This window comes from Nicotiana tabacum, chromosome 12 (genome assembly GCF_000715075.1).
Source record: "Nicotiana tabacum cultivar K326 chromosome 12, ASM71507v2, whole genome shotgun sequence".
Lineage (NCBI taxonomy): Eukaryota > Viridiplantae > Streptophyta > Magnoliopsida > Solanales > Solanaceae > Nicotiana > Nicotiana tabacum.
In genome coordinates, this window is record NC_134091.1 from 74925394 (window position 1) to 74943426 (window position 18033).

The following is an 18033-nucleotide window of genomic DNA, read 5'->3' on the forward strand; positions in this document are numbered from 1 at the left end:
AAGCTTATGTCTTCAGTTTCTTCCTACTCATTCGTACACGATGTCTAGCATTATATCAGTTAGGCACCGACGAGTTGTAAAGATGCTACATATGTGATGCAAGATATTTTTCCCTACGTATGTGGACGGACTACTATCGTCGCCTTGTGGAGGGGTGTTAAGTCATTTCAGTCAATGTTGGTGTTGCCCACGAGTTATGCGCTATACACGGTGTATTGTGATGTTTCTCGCATTGTTATCGCGAAGTATTGGTGTGAACGGTAGGGTGTTTACTTATGCATTGCGGCAGTGAATACTTTAGGATGAGGATTATTCGGTTCGTGACTGGAAGATTTGGTATTTAATTCCAACGCAGAAGAGGAAGTTGGGCTATGGATGTTCATTATTTGGTTGACGGAGTAGCAAGATTTGATATCTCTTAACTTAGTGGAATTCTTGTTTGTATTGTGGTGTCGTCGTCCTTGTTTGAACGAATTAAGGCTCGTCAGTATGATGGTCTTCATTTGTTTGCCTTTGGGGGTATGGTGTTGCGAAGTGGTACCTAAGAAGTGATTATCGGAGATGACGATGTGTTGCGACTTTGGGGTCGAATCGCTATTTTTATTGTGGATGGTTCGTGGGAGATGATCCTTGAGGTGGCTTATCTACTTAGGAAGTTCAAATGTGATGAAAAGAGTTTGCTTGTAATGTAGAGGAACGTGAATGCTTGATTATCATTTTGGGCAATATGTTTGTCACACCCCTTTTTTTAACCCTTTAACCCTCTTAAAATGATAAAAAGTGGGTTTTAAGCTCAAAAGGGTTTTCAATTGAAAGTGACAAGAGTTTGTGTTTCAAAAGTTTTTTTAGAGTCGCCACCTGACATTTGGTTTCGGTGTGCCAGGTCACCATTGTTTTAAAAAACATTTCCTTCAAAACACATTGACCGTAAAACTGACTGCACCAGAAGTTCTGAATAAGGGAATTCATTTGACTCATGGGGAAGGTATTAAGCATTCCCCAAGTCCCGTAACTAGTACGGTTGCACACTTGATCAAATTGGATATTAAGAATACTCAGATCGAGATAGAAACATACAAATAAAAATAAAGACACAAGAGACTCGAGGTTGTCCCCACCTAAATAAGAGAAAATAAAATAAGAGAAAAATACTAAAAGTCTATACCAAAGCTTCCACGATGATGTCGTCCTTTGCTTCTATTTACATATATTGCTGGGCATTCCCCTAAATAAAATAATATTTACAAAAAAAAAAAGCTCTTCAGGGCATTCCTCTGAGTATAAACTAAAGAGAACAACCTCTCACCTTGAATAAAAATAAAATAAAAGACCTAAGGTTTGCCTACCCAAGTATGGTAGGCCTAAACATGTTACTATCGATGAGAGATGAAACAAGAATAACAAAATCTTTCTTAAACTTATACTCTATCTCATTATTGATCAAGCCTCAGGTCCAATTTTAAACTGACAACTGCACGACCAACTTGATTATTTAGGATCCAATTTTGCTTTAGTTCATTATACTGAAACCTATAGCCCATAAACTGATATCAACTAAAGAAATTCAATCGACAACTCAAACAATTATTATCTTATCAATGTAATCTAGCTAAATCAGTGACAAATCATGGACAACTAAATAATAATTAACAACAAATAATGGGATCAAAGCAGAGTATTTAAGAGAAGAATGGACCTCAAGGTGCGACACCCTTTCAATTACAGCAACGGTAGTACGAACAGGAGCCGGGATCGGAAAAGCGAACCACGATCGGAACCTCTGATCGAAATTGCTTCTGGTGATCTCGAACTCGACTTTGGAGCTGCTGTTTTTGTGCGAAGAGGGAGCTGTTTTTTTTGTTCTTCGGCTGGGTTTGGAGCGGGTTTTGACTGGTTTTCGGAGGTGTTTTGCTGCTAGTTCTGGAACAGATTTGAGGTCATTTTTGGAGCTGTTCGCAGCTGTTTACAAGGCTGATTTTTGGGTGAAGTTGGGTGTATTTAATGGAGCCTTTGTAGTATTTTGATGGCTGGTTTCCATGGTGAGAACGTGAGAGAGTAGAAGATGGTCTGCGGCGGCAAAGGATTTTTCCGCTGCTAATCTCGCCGCCTCCCCCTCTGTTTTTTTTTCTAAAATCTCCCTTTTTATCCCTTCCAATTTTGGACTCTCTCTTATCACGTGAACTTGGTGCCCAAGAAAGGATTTTTCTAGAATGAGCAGATGTGAATTGTAGTTTGTTATAGGGAATCATGTGGACATGTGAGGTGAGAAGAGGTGATTGGAGATTGAGAGAAAAAGAAATATATATCTAAAAATAAAATAATAAAGGAGGATAAGGGACCACTTTCACTTTTCTTTCCTATTTTTTAGTTTTGCTTTTTCCATTCTTTACTTTCTGTTTCTCTTTTTTTTCATTGTTTAAAGATAATCCAAAGTAACAAAAACTAAAAATTAAATACTACTAAATTAAAATAGCAAAACAAATTCCAATTGCTTTAGATTAATAGGGAATAAATATTAGACAGAAAAATATAGTAACTATATTAAAGGGATTTAACTACTACTATTACTAAGTATTTCCTAAAGCCTCCAACTTAAAAATCACTAAACTGAGTAAAAATATTTTTGTGAAAGTTTTTTTGTTTTTTTTTTTAATCTTTTTTAAAAATAAATACCAAGACAATTTTAGTTTTTTTTAATTTTATAAGAAGTAAGATAAATAAAAAAAATGCTAGACAAAATACCAACTAGATAAAATCAAGAAAAATATTTTTGTAGTTTTTATTTTTAGGATAAAATAAAGCAAAAAGGTAAAAAATAATCAAAATAGCATTACTACACCTAAAACCAACACTAAGCACTAAAAGATGTAAAATTTCAAGGAAGGTCAAAAATTACATGTCTACAGCTGCCCCCTTTTGACTGGAAACACGAAGAGTTTTCAGACAAAGATCGACGAGACAACTTTTTTGACCCGAACCTTATTTAAAGAGAACAAAAATAAAATAAATATAGTGCGACCGAGTCCTGGTTTTGGACAGCCTACGTATCCCGGGTTATAAGGGAATCAGGTCACGTGTAGTTCAAAAGTGAATGGAGTGATGGAGTATGACGAGACGGGAAGAGAGTCGAGTGAGGTTCCGTCGAGGTTCCGTTCCGCGGTTCCTGTCATTACATCAAAAATAAAATCAAATAAGATAAAAATTACAAGAAAAACTGCAAAATCCTATCTACTCTTCTATCATGAATCTTTTCCCGGTCTTGTGTGCATCTCGAACTGTTGACTCACATTCTTAAGGCGAGCTTCTGCTACTTCTAACTTGAATTGACCCTATTCTTTAGGCGGCCCCCTGGTACTCATGATTTGAACTTGAAAATTGAAACTGACCATGTTCTTCAGGCAGGCATTTGCTGCTCGAACATGAATGTAACTTGAAAGTTGACCCTATTCTTCAGGCGGGCTCTTGCTGTTTAGACTTGAAGTAGACTTGAGCTTGAAACCAATTTCTGATGTAAATACCCTCATTCTCCAGATGGGTGCCTGACGTTCTTGATTCGAACTTGAATTCAATTTGAAGTGGATACATTCGTTCTCAAAATGGGCCCCTACTACTGACTTGAAACTCGAAATAAACTCTGAAATGAATACCCCCGTTCTCCAGGTGGGCGCCTGCAACTGAATTGAAGTCATGTTGAAATAAATCCCCTCATTCTCCATGTGGGTGCCTGCAATCACAATGAAAAAGACAAAATAATGGAAACATTCTGCCCCAGTTTGTACCAGGAACATTTGTGAGTATTAGTCGAATCCCATTATCCAAAAGGGTTCTAAGAATTTAAAGACTAAATCCCATTATCCAGGAGGGTACTGAAGACTAAAAACTAAATCCCATTATCCAGGAGGGTCCTGAAAACTTAAAACTAAATCCCATTATCCAGGAGGGTCCTGAAGACTAAAAAATAAATCCCATTATCTAGGAGGGTCCTGAAAACTAAAAACTAAATCCCATTATTCAGGAGGGTCCTAAAAACTTAAAACTAAATCCCATTATCCGGAGGGTCCTGAAAACTAAAAACTAAATCCCATTATCCAGGAGGGTCCTACAAACATAAAACTAAATCCCATTATCTAGGAGGGTCGTGAAAACTAAAAACTAAATCGCATTAACCAGGAGGGTCCTGAAAACTTAACACTAAATCCCATTATCTAGGAGGATCTTGAAAACTAAAAACTAAATCATATTATCCAGGTGGGTCCTGAAAACTAAAAACTAAATCCCATTATCTAGGAGGGTCCTGAAAACTTAAAATTAAATCCCATTATCCAGGAGAATCCTAAAAACATAAAACTAAATCCCATTATCCAGAAGGGTCCAAAAAATTTAAAACTAAATCCCATTATTCAGGAGGATCATGAAAACTTAAAATTATATCCCATTATACAGGAGGGTCCTGAAAACTAAAAACTAAATCCCATTATTCAGGAGGGTCCTGAAAAACTTAAAACTAAGTCCCATTATCGAGGAGGGTCCTACAAATTTAAAAGCTAAATCCCATTATCTAGGAGGATCCTAAAAAACTTAAAACTAAATCCCATTATCCATGAGGGTCTTGAAAACTTAAAATTAAATTCCATTATCCAAGAGGGTCCTGAAAACTTAAAACTAAGTCCCATTATCCAGAATGGTCCCGAAAACTTAAACTTAAATCCCATTATCCAGGAGGGTCCTGAAAACTTAAAACTAAACCCCATTATCTAGGAGGGTCCTGAAAACTTAAAACTAAATCCCATTATCCTGGAGGATCCTGAAAACTTAAAACTAAATTCAATTATCCAGGATGGCCCTGAAAACATAAAACCAAATCCCATTATCCAGGAGGGTCGTGAAAACTTAAAACTAAATCCCATTATCCAGGATGGCCCTGAAAACTTAAAACTAAATCTCATTATCTAGGAGGGTCCCGAAAACATAAAACTAAATCCCATTATCTAGGAGGGTCGTGAAAACTAAAAACTAAATCACATTAACCAGGAGGGTCCTGAAAACTTAACACTAAATCCCATTATCTAGGAGGGTCTTGAAAACTAAAAACTAAATCATATTATCCAGGAGGGTCCTGAAAACTAAAAACTAAATCCCATTATCTAGGAGGGTCCTGAAAACTTAAAATTAAATCCCATTATCCAGGAGAATCCTAAAAACATAAAACTAAATCCCATTATCCAGAAGGGTCCAGAAAACTTAAAACTAAATCCCATTATTCAGGAGGATCCTGAAAACTTAAAATTATATCCCATTATACAGGAGGGTCCTGAAAACTAAAAACTAAATCCCATTATTCAGGAGGGTCCTGAAAAACTTAAAACTAAGTCCCATTATCGAGGAGGGTCCTACAAATTTAAAAGCTAAATTCCATTATCTAGGAGGATCCTGAAAAACTTAAAACTAAATCCCATTATCCATGAGGGTCTTGAAAACTTAAAATTAAATTCCATTATCCAAGAGGGTCCTGAAAATTTAAAACTAAGTCCCATTATCCAGAATGGTCCCGAAAACTTAAACTTAAATCCCATTATCCAGGAGGGTTCTGAAAACTTAAAACTAAACCCAATTATCTAGGAGGGTCCTGAAAACTTAAAACTAAATCCCATTGTCCTGGAGGATCCTGAAAACTTAAAACTAAATTCAATTATCCAGGATGGCCCTGAAAACATAAAACCAAATCCCATTATCCAGGAGGGTCGTGAAAACTTAAAACTAAATCCCATTATCCAGGATGGCCCTGAAAACTTAAAACTAAATCTCATTATCTAGGAGGGTCCCGAAAACATAAAACGAAATCCCATTATCCAGGAGGGTCCCAAAAACTTAAAATCAAATCCCAATATCCATAAGGGTCCTAAAAACTTAAAACTAAATCCCATTATCCGGGAGGGTCCTGAAAAACTTAAAATTAAATCCCATTATCCAGGAGGGTCCTGAAAACGTAAAATCAAATCCCATTATCCAGGAGGGTCCTAAAAACTTAAAACTAAATCTCATTATCTAGGAGGGTCTTGAAAAACTTAAAACTAAATCCCATTATCCAAGAGGGTCCTGAAAACTTAAAATTAAATCCCATTATCCAGGAAGGTCCTGAAAACTTAAAATTAAATTCCATTATCTAGGAGGGTCCCCAAAATTTTAAAAATAAATCTCATTATCCGAAAGTGTCCTGAAAGCCTAAAACTAAATCCTAGTATCTAGGAAGGTCCTGAAAACTAAAAACTAAATCACATTATCCAGGAGGATCCTGAAAACTAAAAACTAAATCCCATTATCTAGGAGGGTCCTGGAAACTTCAAATTAAATCCCATTATCTAGGAGAATCCTAAAATTTTAAAACTAAATCCCATTATCCAGGAGGGTCCAGAAAACGTAAAACTAAATCCCATTATCTAGGAGGGTCCTGAAAACTTAAAATTATATCCCATTATACAGGAGGGTCTTGAAAACTAAAAACAAAATCCTATTATTCATGAGGGTCTTGAAAACTTAAAACAAAATCCCATTATCCAGGAGGGTCCTGAAAAACTTAAAACTAAGTCTCATTATCGAGGAGGGTCCAACAAATTTAAAAGCTAAATCTCATTATCCAGGAGGATTCTAAAAAACTTAAAACTAAAATCCCATTATCCAGGAGGGTTTTAAAAACTTAAAATTAAATTCCATTATCCAAGAGGGTTCTAAAAACTTAAAACTAAGTTCCATTATCCAGAATGGTCCGGAAAACTTAAACTTAAATCCCATTATCCAGGAGGGTCCTGAAAACTTAAAATTAAATCCCATTATCCAAGAAGGTCCTGGAAACTTAAAACTAAGTTCCATTATCCAGAATGGTCCCGAAAACTTAAAACTAAACCCCATTATCTAGGAGGGTCCTGAAAACTTAAAACTAAATTTCATTATCCAGGATGGCCCTGAAAACATAAAACTAAAGCTCATTATCTAGGAGGGTCCTGAAAACATAAAACTAAATCCCATTATCCAGGATGGCCCTGAAAACATAAAACTAAATCTTATTATCTAGGAGGATCCCGAAAACTTAAAACTAAATCCCATTATCCAGGAGGGTCCCAAAAACTTAAAATCAAATCCCAATATCCATAAGGGTCCTAAAAACTTAAAACTAAATCCCATTATCCGGGAGGGTCCTGAAAAACTTAAAACTAAATCCCATTATCCAGGAGAGTCCTAAAAATTTAAAATCAAATCTCATTATCCAGGAGGGTCCTGAAAACTTAAAATTAAATCTCATTATCCAGGAGGGTCTTGAAAAACTTAAAATTAAATTCCATTATCCAAGAGGGTCCTAAAAACTTATAATTAAATCCCATTATCGAGGAAGGTCCTGAAAACTAAAAATTAAATCCCATTATCCAGGAGGGTCCCGAAAACTTGAAAAATAAATCCCATTATCCAAAAGGGTCCTGAAAGACTAAAACTAAAGCCCATTATCTAGAAGGGTCCTGAAAACTAAAAACTAAATCACATTATCCAGGAGGGTCCTAAAAACTAAAAACTAAATCCCATTATCCAGGAGGGTCCTGGAAACTTACAATTAAATCTCATTATCCAAGAGAATCATAAAAACTTAAAACTAAATCCCATTATCCAGGAGGGTCCAAAAAACTTAAAACTAAATCCCATTATCCAGGAGGGTCCTGAAAACATAAAATTATATCCCATTATACAGGAGGGTCCTGAAAACTAAAAACTAAATCCCATTATTCAGGAGGGTCTTAAAAACTTAAAACTAAATCTCATTATCCAGGAGGGTCCTGAAAAACTTAAAACTAAGTCCCATTATCGAGGAGGGTCCTACAAATTTAAAAGCTAAATCCCATTATCCAGGAGGATCCTGAAAAACTTAAAACTAAATCCCATTATCCAGGAGGGTCTTGAAAACATAAAATTAAATCCCATTATCCAAGAGGGTCCCAAAAACTTAAAAGTAAGTCCCACTATCCAGAATGGTCCCGAAAACTTAAACTTAAATCCCATTATCCAGGAGGGTCCTGAAAACTTAAAACTAAACCCCATTATCCAGGAGGGTCCTGAAAACTTAAAACTAAACCCCATTATCCATGAGGGTCCTGAAAACTTAAAACTAAATTCCATTATCTAGGATGGCCCTGAAAACATAAAACTAAATCCCATTATCCAGGACGGTACTGAAAACTTAAAACTAAATCCCATTATCCAGGATGACCCTGAAAACTTAAAACTAAATTTCATTAACTAGGAGGGTCCCGAAAACTTAAAACTAAATCCCATTATCCAAGAGGGTCCCAAAAACTTAAAATCAAATCCCAATATCCATAAGGGTCGTAAAAACTTAAAACTAAATCTCATTATCCGGGAGGGTCCTGAAAAACTTAAAACTAAATCCCATTATCCAGGAGGGTCCTGAAAACTTAAAATCAAATCCCATTATCCAGGAGGGTCCTGAAAACTTAAAACTAAATCTCATTATCCAGGAGGGTCTTGAAAAACATAAAACTAAATCCCATTATCCAAGAGGGTCCTGAAAACTTAAAATTAAATTCCATTATCCAGGAAGGTCCTGAAAACTTAAAATTAAATCCCATTATCCAGGAGGGTCCCGAAAACTTGAAAAATAAATCCCATTATCCAGAAGGGTCCTGAAAGCCTAAAACTAAATCCCATTATCTAGGACGGTCCTGAAAATTTAAAACTAAATCCCATTATCCAGGAGGGTCCTGAAAAACTTAAAAGTAAGTACCATTATCGAGGAGGGTCTTGCAAATTTAAAAGCTAAATCCCATTATCTAGGAGGGTCCTGAAAAACTTAAAACTAAATCCCATTATCTAGGAGGGTCCTAAAAACTTAAAACTAAATCCCATTAGCCAAGAGGATCCTGAAAACTTAAAACTAAATCTCATTATCCAGAAGGGTCCTGAAAACTTAAATTAAATTCCATTATCCAAGAGGGTCCTGAAAACTTAAAACTAAACCCCATTATCCAGGAGGGTCCTGAAAACTTAAAACTAAATCTCATTATTCAGGCGGGTCCTGAAAACCTTAAAACTAAATCCCATTATCCAGGAGGGTCCTGAAAAGCCGAAAATAAACTTACCTGAACCATGATTTCCTCATCGAGGATCCCTGTAGAATGAATAAAATTTCTTGCCCATGAACCATGCTTTCCTCATGGAGGGTCCCTGCAGATCAAACAAATTTTCTTGCCCCTGTTTCAAACAAATAAAATATTGTTAGTTTGAAAACGTAGTGGTTAGTTTGTTGCATCATTGCTGAAGGTGTCCGCTTCTGCCACTGTCATGCTTCATTCTGACTATCTGCTTCGGGCTAACAAGGAATTTTTGACCTCCTGATCAAACCTCGACCACGAAAACCTTAGAGTGACCCGAATCCCTTACACTCACTTGTTGTATTGCGTTCTCATTCTGACAATTATTGGACCTTTGCATTTACTCAAAATTCAAGAATCACTTGATCGCCTGAACTTCGGTTATCACCACATTGCTCATTTTGAATCATGTCACTTGTGATGTGCTTGGCTGAACTTCGCTTTGTGCAATTAAAAAGCTGGTAGTAGGCTTTGAAATCCTTTCTTGCTTGTTTTACAAAGACTAACTTGAAAGAGACTTAGAAAAATAGAACCAAAAGAACAAAGTGAAGTGATTTTTGGCAAAAGGAACAAAAGAAAAATTTGAATAAAGATGACTATTTGAAGAAGAGTGGAAAAGAGACTTATCTGAGTGAAGCAGCTAGATCCAATGATCATTACATGCATTTCGGATTGATCAGCCTAATCCGTCCGACCAATCACACTTTCAGTTTGTATCATGTCTTCATACTTCAAAATCGAGCCTTCATGATCTAACTTCTCTGTAAAGTCCATGATCCTCATTTGACTTATAGTGCCTCGAAGGGTTTTCACCATCAAGCCTTTCTCATTTGTTCATCTCTCAACTCACCGTCGCCTTACGGTGCCCATGAGTATTTTCACCAATAAGATTCTCTCATTTTAATTTTTTCTCTCAACTCACCATCGCCTTACGGTGTCCGTGAGGGTTTTCACCAATAAGACTATCTCATTTTATTCATTTTTTCTTGTGCCCATGAACGAAGTATTATTCATGATATAAGAAAATCATACCTCCATCTCGCTTGACTTGGCATCCTCAAAGATTGATTGGAAGGTCTTTCTTTGGACCGTAATGTAGGCTTTTGGACAGGGTTAGAAAGAAAGGGTGGCATGAAGGCTCAAAATAACGTAAGATGAAAGGGTTTAAAATTACAACTTTTGAAATCAGATCTTTTGCAAAACTAAAACTTCTGCCCCAGTTTCTTTGAGTCTGGGGAACTTTGAATTTTTATTTTGATGGGACCGAACCTTAGAGTAAGGCTGCCTACGTATCCTTAAAAGGAATCAGGTCGAACTTAGTTCCAACCACAATTTGTTTTGTTTTGTTCTTTTCTTTTTCTTTTTTTTTTTGGTTTTTTTTCTTTTTTTTTCTTTTCTTTTTCTTTTTTTTCTTTTTTCTTTTTTCTTTTTTTCGTTTCTTTTATGTTTTTTTATTTTCTATTTTCTAAATCTACTTCTGATTCCAAAAGAGGGGTATAAAAGAAAATAAATAAGGCTAAAAAGGGATAACAAAGGATAAAAGTGTTTGGGTAGCAGAATAAAATGCCTTCGTCATTCCAACTTTGAACATGCCAAATACAAAAATGCAATCGAAGATAAGCAAAGAAATCATACATAATATCTCTTGACTAGATCAGATTTGATAGCCATACCCATATATTTGCCTTTTATGTCTGTTAAATACAAAGCACCATTGGGCAACACTCTTTTCACAATGAATGACCCCTGCCAGTTTAGGGCGAACTTGCCTTTAGTTTCAGCCTGATGTAGAAAGATCTGCTTCAATACCAGTTATCCGACCTCAAATTTCCGGGGACGTACCTTCTTGTTGTATGCTCTTGCCATTCTTTTCTGATACAATTGACTATAACACATCGCTGCTAATCTTTTCTCATCAATCAAACTCAGCTGCTCTAGCCAGGTTTTGACCCACTCATCATCATAATTTCAGCTTCAGCGATAATTCAAAGGGACGAGGTCTCAACCTTTTTTCCCTCAAATGATGCTTCTTCATCATATTCAACTTCTTGGTTCATTATTTCAAGACTAGACTAGCTTTTAAGATCTGGCTGAAAATTCCTCATGCATGTCGTGTCATTGGAACCAACATAAAAATAACTATACTAAAGAAAAATAAAAATGAAACACACATTAGGAATAACGGAAAACGGAAAACTACATTTCATCAAGAATAAAAGGATAGAAGGGTTTGAATATCAAAACAAGCAAAAGTGAAATCTGGGTTACAACCCTGAAATAACCCAGATAATAGAAAAGAAAACAAAGCAAACTACAAAAACTCTTCCCGTGTGGGGAGAGGAGTAGCTTTTCAATCGCTAAGCTTCACATTCGGTCCAACAGGATGCACATCTGTGTTGCTAGAACCTTCCCCAATTTCAACCTCAGAAAATAGGCTCTGGGACCTCTTGATCAGCTCTTCATCACCTTCAATTACTAGTTTCGGGACTGATGATATTGAATGTTTTGCAACCCCTAACTTGACAAAAAACTTAGAGACGTACATGACAGGCTTGGTAGAGCTCCCAGACTCCCCATCTTTACGAACTATTTTAATCATGTGTGTCTCTGCATGGGCTGGCAAAGGATTTGGTTGATGTTTGGCGTATCCGGGCTCTGGAGTACAATTTGATTTGTATCATTAAGCTCTTGGATTGCCCTCTTCAAATGCCAACACTTCTCTATGTCATTCCCTGGGGCATCAGAACAATATGCGCATCAGAGAATAATCAAAATTCTTTGGAAGTGGATTCAGTATCTTTTCCTCAATCGGCCTCAACACGTCCAATTGCCTCAACCTTCAAAACAAATTGGCATAGGACTCTCCGAGAGGGGTGAAGGTTTCTTTCCGGTGCTGCCTTTCTCTTTTATACTCAGGACCGGGTCGAAAGTTCGAACTAGTAGTGTTTCGGTAGGGTTGTGGGTGTGGTTAAGAGTTTTGTGGAGCTGGTGCATGCCTCTGCGTGTAAATAGGGGGTTGAGCATATGACTGTGCGTGATAAACATGGTATTGAGGGTCTGGTGGTAAAATAATATTATGGTAGATTATATGGAGCTTGGATGTAGCCTTGGGGTTGGGGTCGAGGCTGAGTATATTGGTGAGGCGGACCCCTTGGGCTACGTCGTGGTCCAGAAACAACCATAGCAACATCATCCATTTTCTTCTTAGCCAACAAGTTTCCTGTGCCATTCTGAATTGCCTGTGTGGTTATTTTTATAGCGGAGTAGCTCATGATCTTTCTTGACTTGAGTCCCTCTTCCACCCTTTCTCCCATCTTTACCACATCGTTAAAAGGCTTACCTATGGCTGAGATCAAGTGGCCAAAGTAAGTAGGCTCTAGGGCTTGAAGAAAGTACTCGACCATCTCGTCTTCTTCCATCGGAGGATTGACTCGAGCAACTTCTTCTCTCCATCTGAACCCGTATTCCCTAAAGCTTTCATTAGGCTTCTTTTCTATCTTGGTTAGGGATAGGTGATCCGGGACAATGTCTATATTGTACCGAAAGTGCCGGGCAAAGGCCTGAGCCATATCGTCCAATGTATACCACCTGATAGCATCTTGGTGGGTGTACCATTCCAGGGCTGCCCCACTCAAACTCTGACTGAAATAGGCCATCAACAGCTCGTCCTTCCCACCAACGCCTCTCATTTTACTGCAATAACCTCTCAAATGGGCCACAAGATCTCCATGTCCGTCGTACAGATCAAACTTTGACATCTTAAACCCGACGGGTAGTTGGATGTCAGGGTACAAGCATAAGTCCTTGTAAGACACACTTACTTGGCTTCCTATCCCTTGCATATTCCTTAAAGATTGCTCTAAACCATTCACCTTCCTGAATATCTCATCTTGCTTCACATTCTTAGCGGGCTTCTCGGTTTCAACAGGAGGCTCAACGGGAAGGGTATAACAATAGGGATCTGGGACCTTGAAAGTTGGTTTTGGAGCATAGTATTGGGCATCGTGAACTTTCAATGCGGGTTCATTAGAAGATCGATGGATGGTAGCTTGTGGAGGGACTACAAAAACAAGAGTGGATGTTGGGGTAGTATATGGGTTTGTTTTTGGCCGGTGGAGCATGAAATGGTTGGGACGAGGTGCCAGGGTAGTAGTGATAAGGGGTAAAGCCTGGTGCATGTTGAGGGGAAAGATCAACGGTAGTGGGAATCTGGGATTGTGATAGTGGTGGGATAGTGGCAGGGCTTTCTATGTAATTAGTGGGAATGAGGGTGGAGGATGCCCCCTGATCCAAGCCTGATACATCTCTGCCATCTGTTGTTTCAACCTTTGGACCTCCTCTTTCAACTTAGATTCCGATTCCACAATCTCCCTCGATGGGGCAACAACACCTGTATCCAATTCTTTACTAGCCATGACTGCCTTGCGCTTTGACCTAGTATTATATGGATGACTCGCCAGAGTGCCACAAACTAACCACCATCCTGACTTACAATAATAAAGGTAACAAAGAGGAACAAAACAAATCCAACATGTTAGCGTTAGGGCATTTATCACTTAATAATATCACATTACGTGCAATGCACCTAGCAACAATTTATGGTTCTAGAATGACTTTGAGGGTCACAAGATCATATGGCATCATCCAAATTTGCTCGTTCCAACCTTCCTCTTTTATTGTCTCTTTAACGCTCTTTGATTTACATCATTTTCTTTCCTCTCTTTCTCTTTCTTCTTACTATTCTTTTCTTTCCTCTCATTCCTCACATCCCACAACATCATCTCTTTTTTTTCCTTTAACTTTAAAAATGATTTGATCGAACCCGATATAGATTGCCTACGTATCATGTTCCACATGAATCAGACCAAGCGTAGTTCTGGAAAAGTGATGGACAAAATAAACTAAAGAGCAAAAAGCTTTTTGGATTTTTCATTTATAACTTTTTTTTTGGTTTTCAAATACAAATGGGAAGTACGATGACAAAAGACTCGACAGACTCAGCTAGACTATGACAGACTCTGACATCACCTAAAAGACTCAATACTACTGGACAAGACAAGAAAGTAAAATAAAACATGGAAACAGACTTAAAAATATAAAAAGTCTCCTCAAACAGCTTCTGAAGGCAACAGTCCTGACTGGGATGGTCCTAGGGCGTCTGTCATGCTCAAGCTCTGGTAAGTGGATCCAAACCTGGATGAGAAGGATAAGAATAAACAGAGTTAGTGACTCAAGACACAACATGAGCCATAAAACCTCCTATTGGACACATGCAAGACACGATTAGGGCATTTTTTGGAAACTGGCCTACATGGCCAAAATGTGGCTAGAAATGCAAACTCAATAAGGTGACCTCTAAGACATGGAAACACCTCACGAAGTACTATTTGGCCTTAAACTTCAAGGAATCATAATCCCCAAAATTACTTTACAAAAATGACCCATTTGCAACCTATGTGGCCAAAAATGACTGAGCATGCAAATTCAGCAAGAATGGACCTTAACCTAAGAGGACACCTTGTTGTGGACTTAGGAATCTAAGACATAAGTTAACAAGACACTTTGAGAAAATAGCCCTATTTTGCAAAAAAGGTCGATGTGGCCAAGTATGGCTAAACATGCAAGATTTGGCTACGACCCCCGAAGCTAAGAACTTGAGACTCACTAGGAAGACCGGATCCTATGCGGGTTGCCTACGTATCCCATCCCAAAAGACGAGAATCAGGTATGCATAGTTCGGGAGGATTGGATATGGGAGAAATCTTTGAAAAATGCAACTAATTTGGAAAATTTTTTTTTTTTTTGTCTTTTTTGAAAAATGATAAGAAAGTGTAAAATCTTTTTTTTTGTTTTTTCTTTTTAGAAAACGGGGTAAGAAAACGAAAAGTGATAAATCCCTCAATATTCTCTCTTCCTTCATTTTTCACCCTTCTTTCCCAAACATCAATCCGCCAAATGACCTTTCTACCCTCAAAGATACAACGTTTAGCACATAGGATGATTGAATGTCCTTTTGGGCCGGTGGGCCCATTTGACACAACTTGGACAGGCTTCCTATAAAGGAACACGGTACCTAGGACCGGCTCCTGCTATGTCATAATAATATGATGCACATAGTAATGTCCTAAGGCTGACCTATGTTTGGGGTTCACTAACAAGGTAATTCGGGGGAGCGTATGGTCGATAATGGCTGCTCAAGCTTTCCACCAACTCCATACGTCCGACAGCCCCCTCCTAAAATAAGGGTGACTCAACAAAGAGTTTGTGTATGCGACGCGTACTACAAGATTTGTTGCAGAAAGAATTGAAGCAGGGTTATGCAAGTGCTAACAGTTATAAAGCAGTAACACATAAAAGGAAAAAGTGTAAACACATAAACAACTAGCAAATAATAAAAAAAATAAGCAAAATACAAATCAAACAAAGCAAATAAAGAACATAAAAACCTCAAACGAATATTCTAAAAAGCCAACAAGATCAAGTAATAGCTCAAACCTGTAACTCCTCAGCAGAGTCGCCAAAGCTGTCACACCCCTTTTTAACCCTTTAAACCTCTTAAAATGATAAAAAGTGGTTTTTAAGCTTAAAAGGATTTTCAATTGAAAGTGACAAGAGTTTGTGTTTCAAAAGATTTTTCAGAGTCGCCACCTAACATTTGGTTTCGGTGTGCCAGGTCACCATTTTAAAAAAAATAATTTCCTTCAAATTACATTTGACTCTAAACCCGACTGCACCAGAAGTTCTGAATAAGGGGGTTCATTTGACTCGGGGAGAAGGTGTTAAGCATTCCCCAAGTCCCGTAACTAGTACGGTTGCACACTTGATCAAATTGGCTATTAAGAATACTCAGATCGAGGTAAAAACACACAAAGAAAAAAAAATACACAAGAGGCTCGAGGTAGTCCTCACCTAAATAAGAGAAAATAAAATAAGAGAAAAATACTAAAATTCTATACCAAAGCTTCCTCAATGATGTCCTCCTTTGCTTCTATTTACATATATGGCAGGGTATTCCCCTGAGTAAAATAATATTTACAAAAACAAAATCTCTTCGGGGCACTCTCCTGAGTATAAACTAAAGGGAACAACCTCTCACCTCAAATAAAATACCTAAGGTTTGACTACCCATGTATGGTCGGCCAAAATATGCTACTAGCGAGGAGAGATGAAACAAGAATAACAAAATCTTTCTTAAGCTTATATTCTATCTCATTATTGATCAAGCCTCAGGTCCAATTTTAAACCGACAACCGCACGACCAACTTGATTAGTTAGGATCCAACTTTGCTTTAGTTCATTATACTAAAACCTATAGCCGATAAACTGATAACCCAGCATGTACTCAACTAAAGAAATTCAATCGACAACTCAAACAATTATTATCTTATAAATGTAATCTAGCTAAATCAGTGACAAATCATGGGCAACTAAATAATAATTAACAACAAATAATGGGATCAAAGCAGAATATTTAAGAAAAGAATGGACCTCAAGGTGCGACACCCTTTCAATTATAGCAACGGTAGTACAAACAGGAGCCGGGATTGGAAAAGCGAACCACGATCGGAACCTCTGATCGAAATTGCTTCTGGTGATCTCGAACTTGACTTTGGAGCTGCTGTTTTTGTGCGAAGAGGGAGCTGTTTTTTTGTTCTTCGGCTGGGTTTGGAGCGGGTTTTGACTGGTTTTCGGAGGTGTTTTGCTGCTGGTTCTGGGACAGATTTGAGGTCGTTTTTGGAGCTGTTCATAACTGTTTTTTGCTGCACTTCTTGGGAGATTTTTAGATGGTTTAAGGGGCTGATTTTCAAGAGTTTATTTCCATGGAGAGAACGTGAGGGAGTAGAAGACGGTCTGCGGCGGCTAAGGGTATTTTCGCTGCTAATCTCGCCGCCTCCCTCTCTGTTTTTTTTTTCTAAAAATCCCCCTTTTTATCCCTTCCAGTTTTGGACTCTCTCTTATCACGTGAACTTGGTGCCCAAGAAAGGATTTTTCTAGAATAAGCAGATGTGAATTGTAGTTTGTTAGAGGGAATCATGTGGACATGTGAGGTGGGAAGAGGCGATTAAAGATTGAGAGAAAAAGAAATATATATCTAAAAATAAAATAATAAAGGAGGATAAGGGACCGCTTTCACTTTTCTTTTCTTGCTTTTAGTTTTGCTTTTTCCATTCTTTACTTTCTGTTTCTCTTTTTGTTTTTTCATTTTTTAAAGATAATCCAAAGTAACAAACACAAAAATTTAAATACTACTAAATTAAATTAGCAAAACAAATTCCAATTGCTTTAGATTAATAGAGAATAAATATTAGATAGAAAAATATAGTAACTATATTAAAGAGATTTAACTACTACTATTACTAAGTATTTCCTAAAGCCTACAACTTAAAAATCACTAAACTGAGTAAAAATATTTTTGTGAAACTTTTTTTTTAATATATTTTTTAAAATTCTCCACTCGACAAGAACCATTATCGCATTCTGAACTGATTAGAAACATTCCCCCTCCAAGCATACATTATACAAATCTGATTGCACTGATTCAGGTCCAATAATCTCGTCTCACCCAGTACAAGCCGCTCAGTCATCAAGCCACATCAAGCCCCATCTAAAATCTCATATTACGCCCTTCATGCGCCAACAAGCCACATCTCGAATATGACCAATAAGGAAAGAAAACCCGATTAAAGAACTATCCAGCCCGCATAATGAATAAAACAACCAAACCAATGCTATGAACCTATTTCACAGACGAGAAGCAAACACACAAAATAAGTATAAGGAACTGTATCCAACATCTCACCATTGCGGCATGCAGCCCAATTCACATATAATACCGTTGCAGCGTATAAACCAATACAAAGATCATACCCATAGCGGCGTG

At 37.5% G+C, this 18033-nt stretch overlaps 1 protein-coding gene and 1 long non-coding RNA gene across 3 annotated transcripts; both read right to left on the minus strand.

Annotated features, from left to right (window-relative positions):
- Positions 1–1064: 1064 nt before the first annotated feature.
- On the minus strand, positions 1065–2468 carry LOC107816962 (uncharacterized). The gene is made up of 2 exons (XR_001655092.2): positions 1697–2468; positions 1065–1225 (listed from the first exon to the last, which is right to left on the minus strand). It is a non-coding gene; the product is annotated as an uncharacterized LOC107816962 (long non-coding RNA).
- A 266-nt stretch (positions 2469–2734) lies between these two features.
- Positions 2735–17212, minus strand: LOC107816963 (uncharacterized). Of its 2 annotated transcripts, XR_012697364.1 has the most exons (3): positions 16641–17212; positions 3288–14345; positions 2735–3163 (listed from the first exon to the last, which is right to left on the minus strand). XR_012697364.1 is itself a non-coding variant. In XM_075226625.1 (2 exons), exon 2 carries the CDS (start codon positions 13328–13330, stop codon positions 12227–12229), a length of 1104 nt encoding a protein of 367 aa, XP_075082726.1. In that variant the 5' UTR covers positions 13331–14345; positions 16641–17212; the 3' UTR covers positions 2735–12226. The 2 variants fall into 2 exon arrangements, 1 of the variants encoding a protein (XP_075082726.1); XM_075226625.1 differs by having other exon boundaries at positions 2735–14345.
- Between the last annotated feature and the right edge of the window lie 821 nt (positions 17213–18033).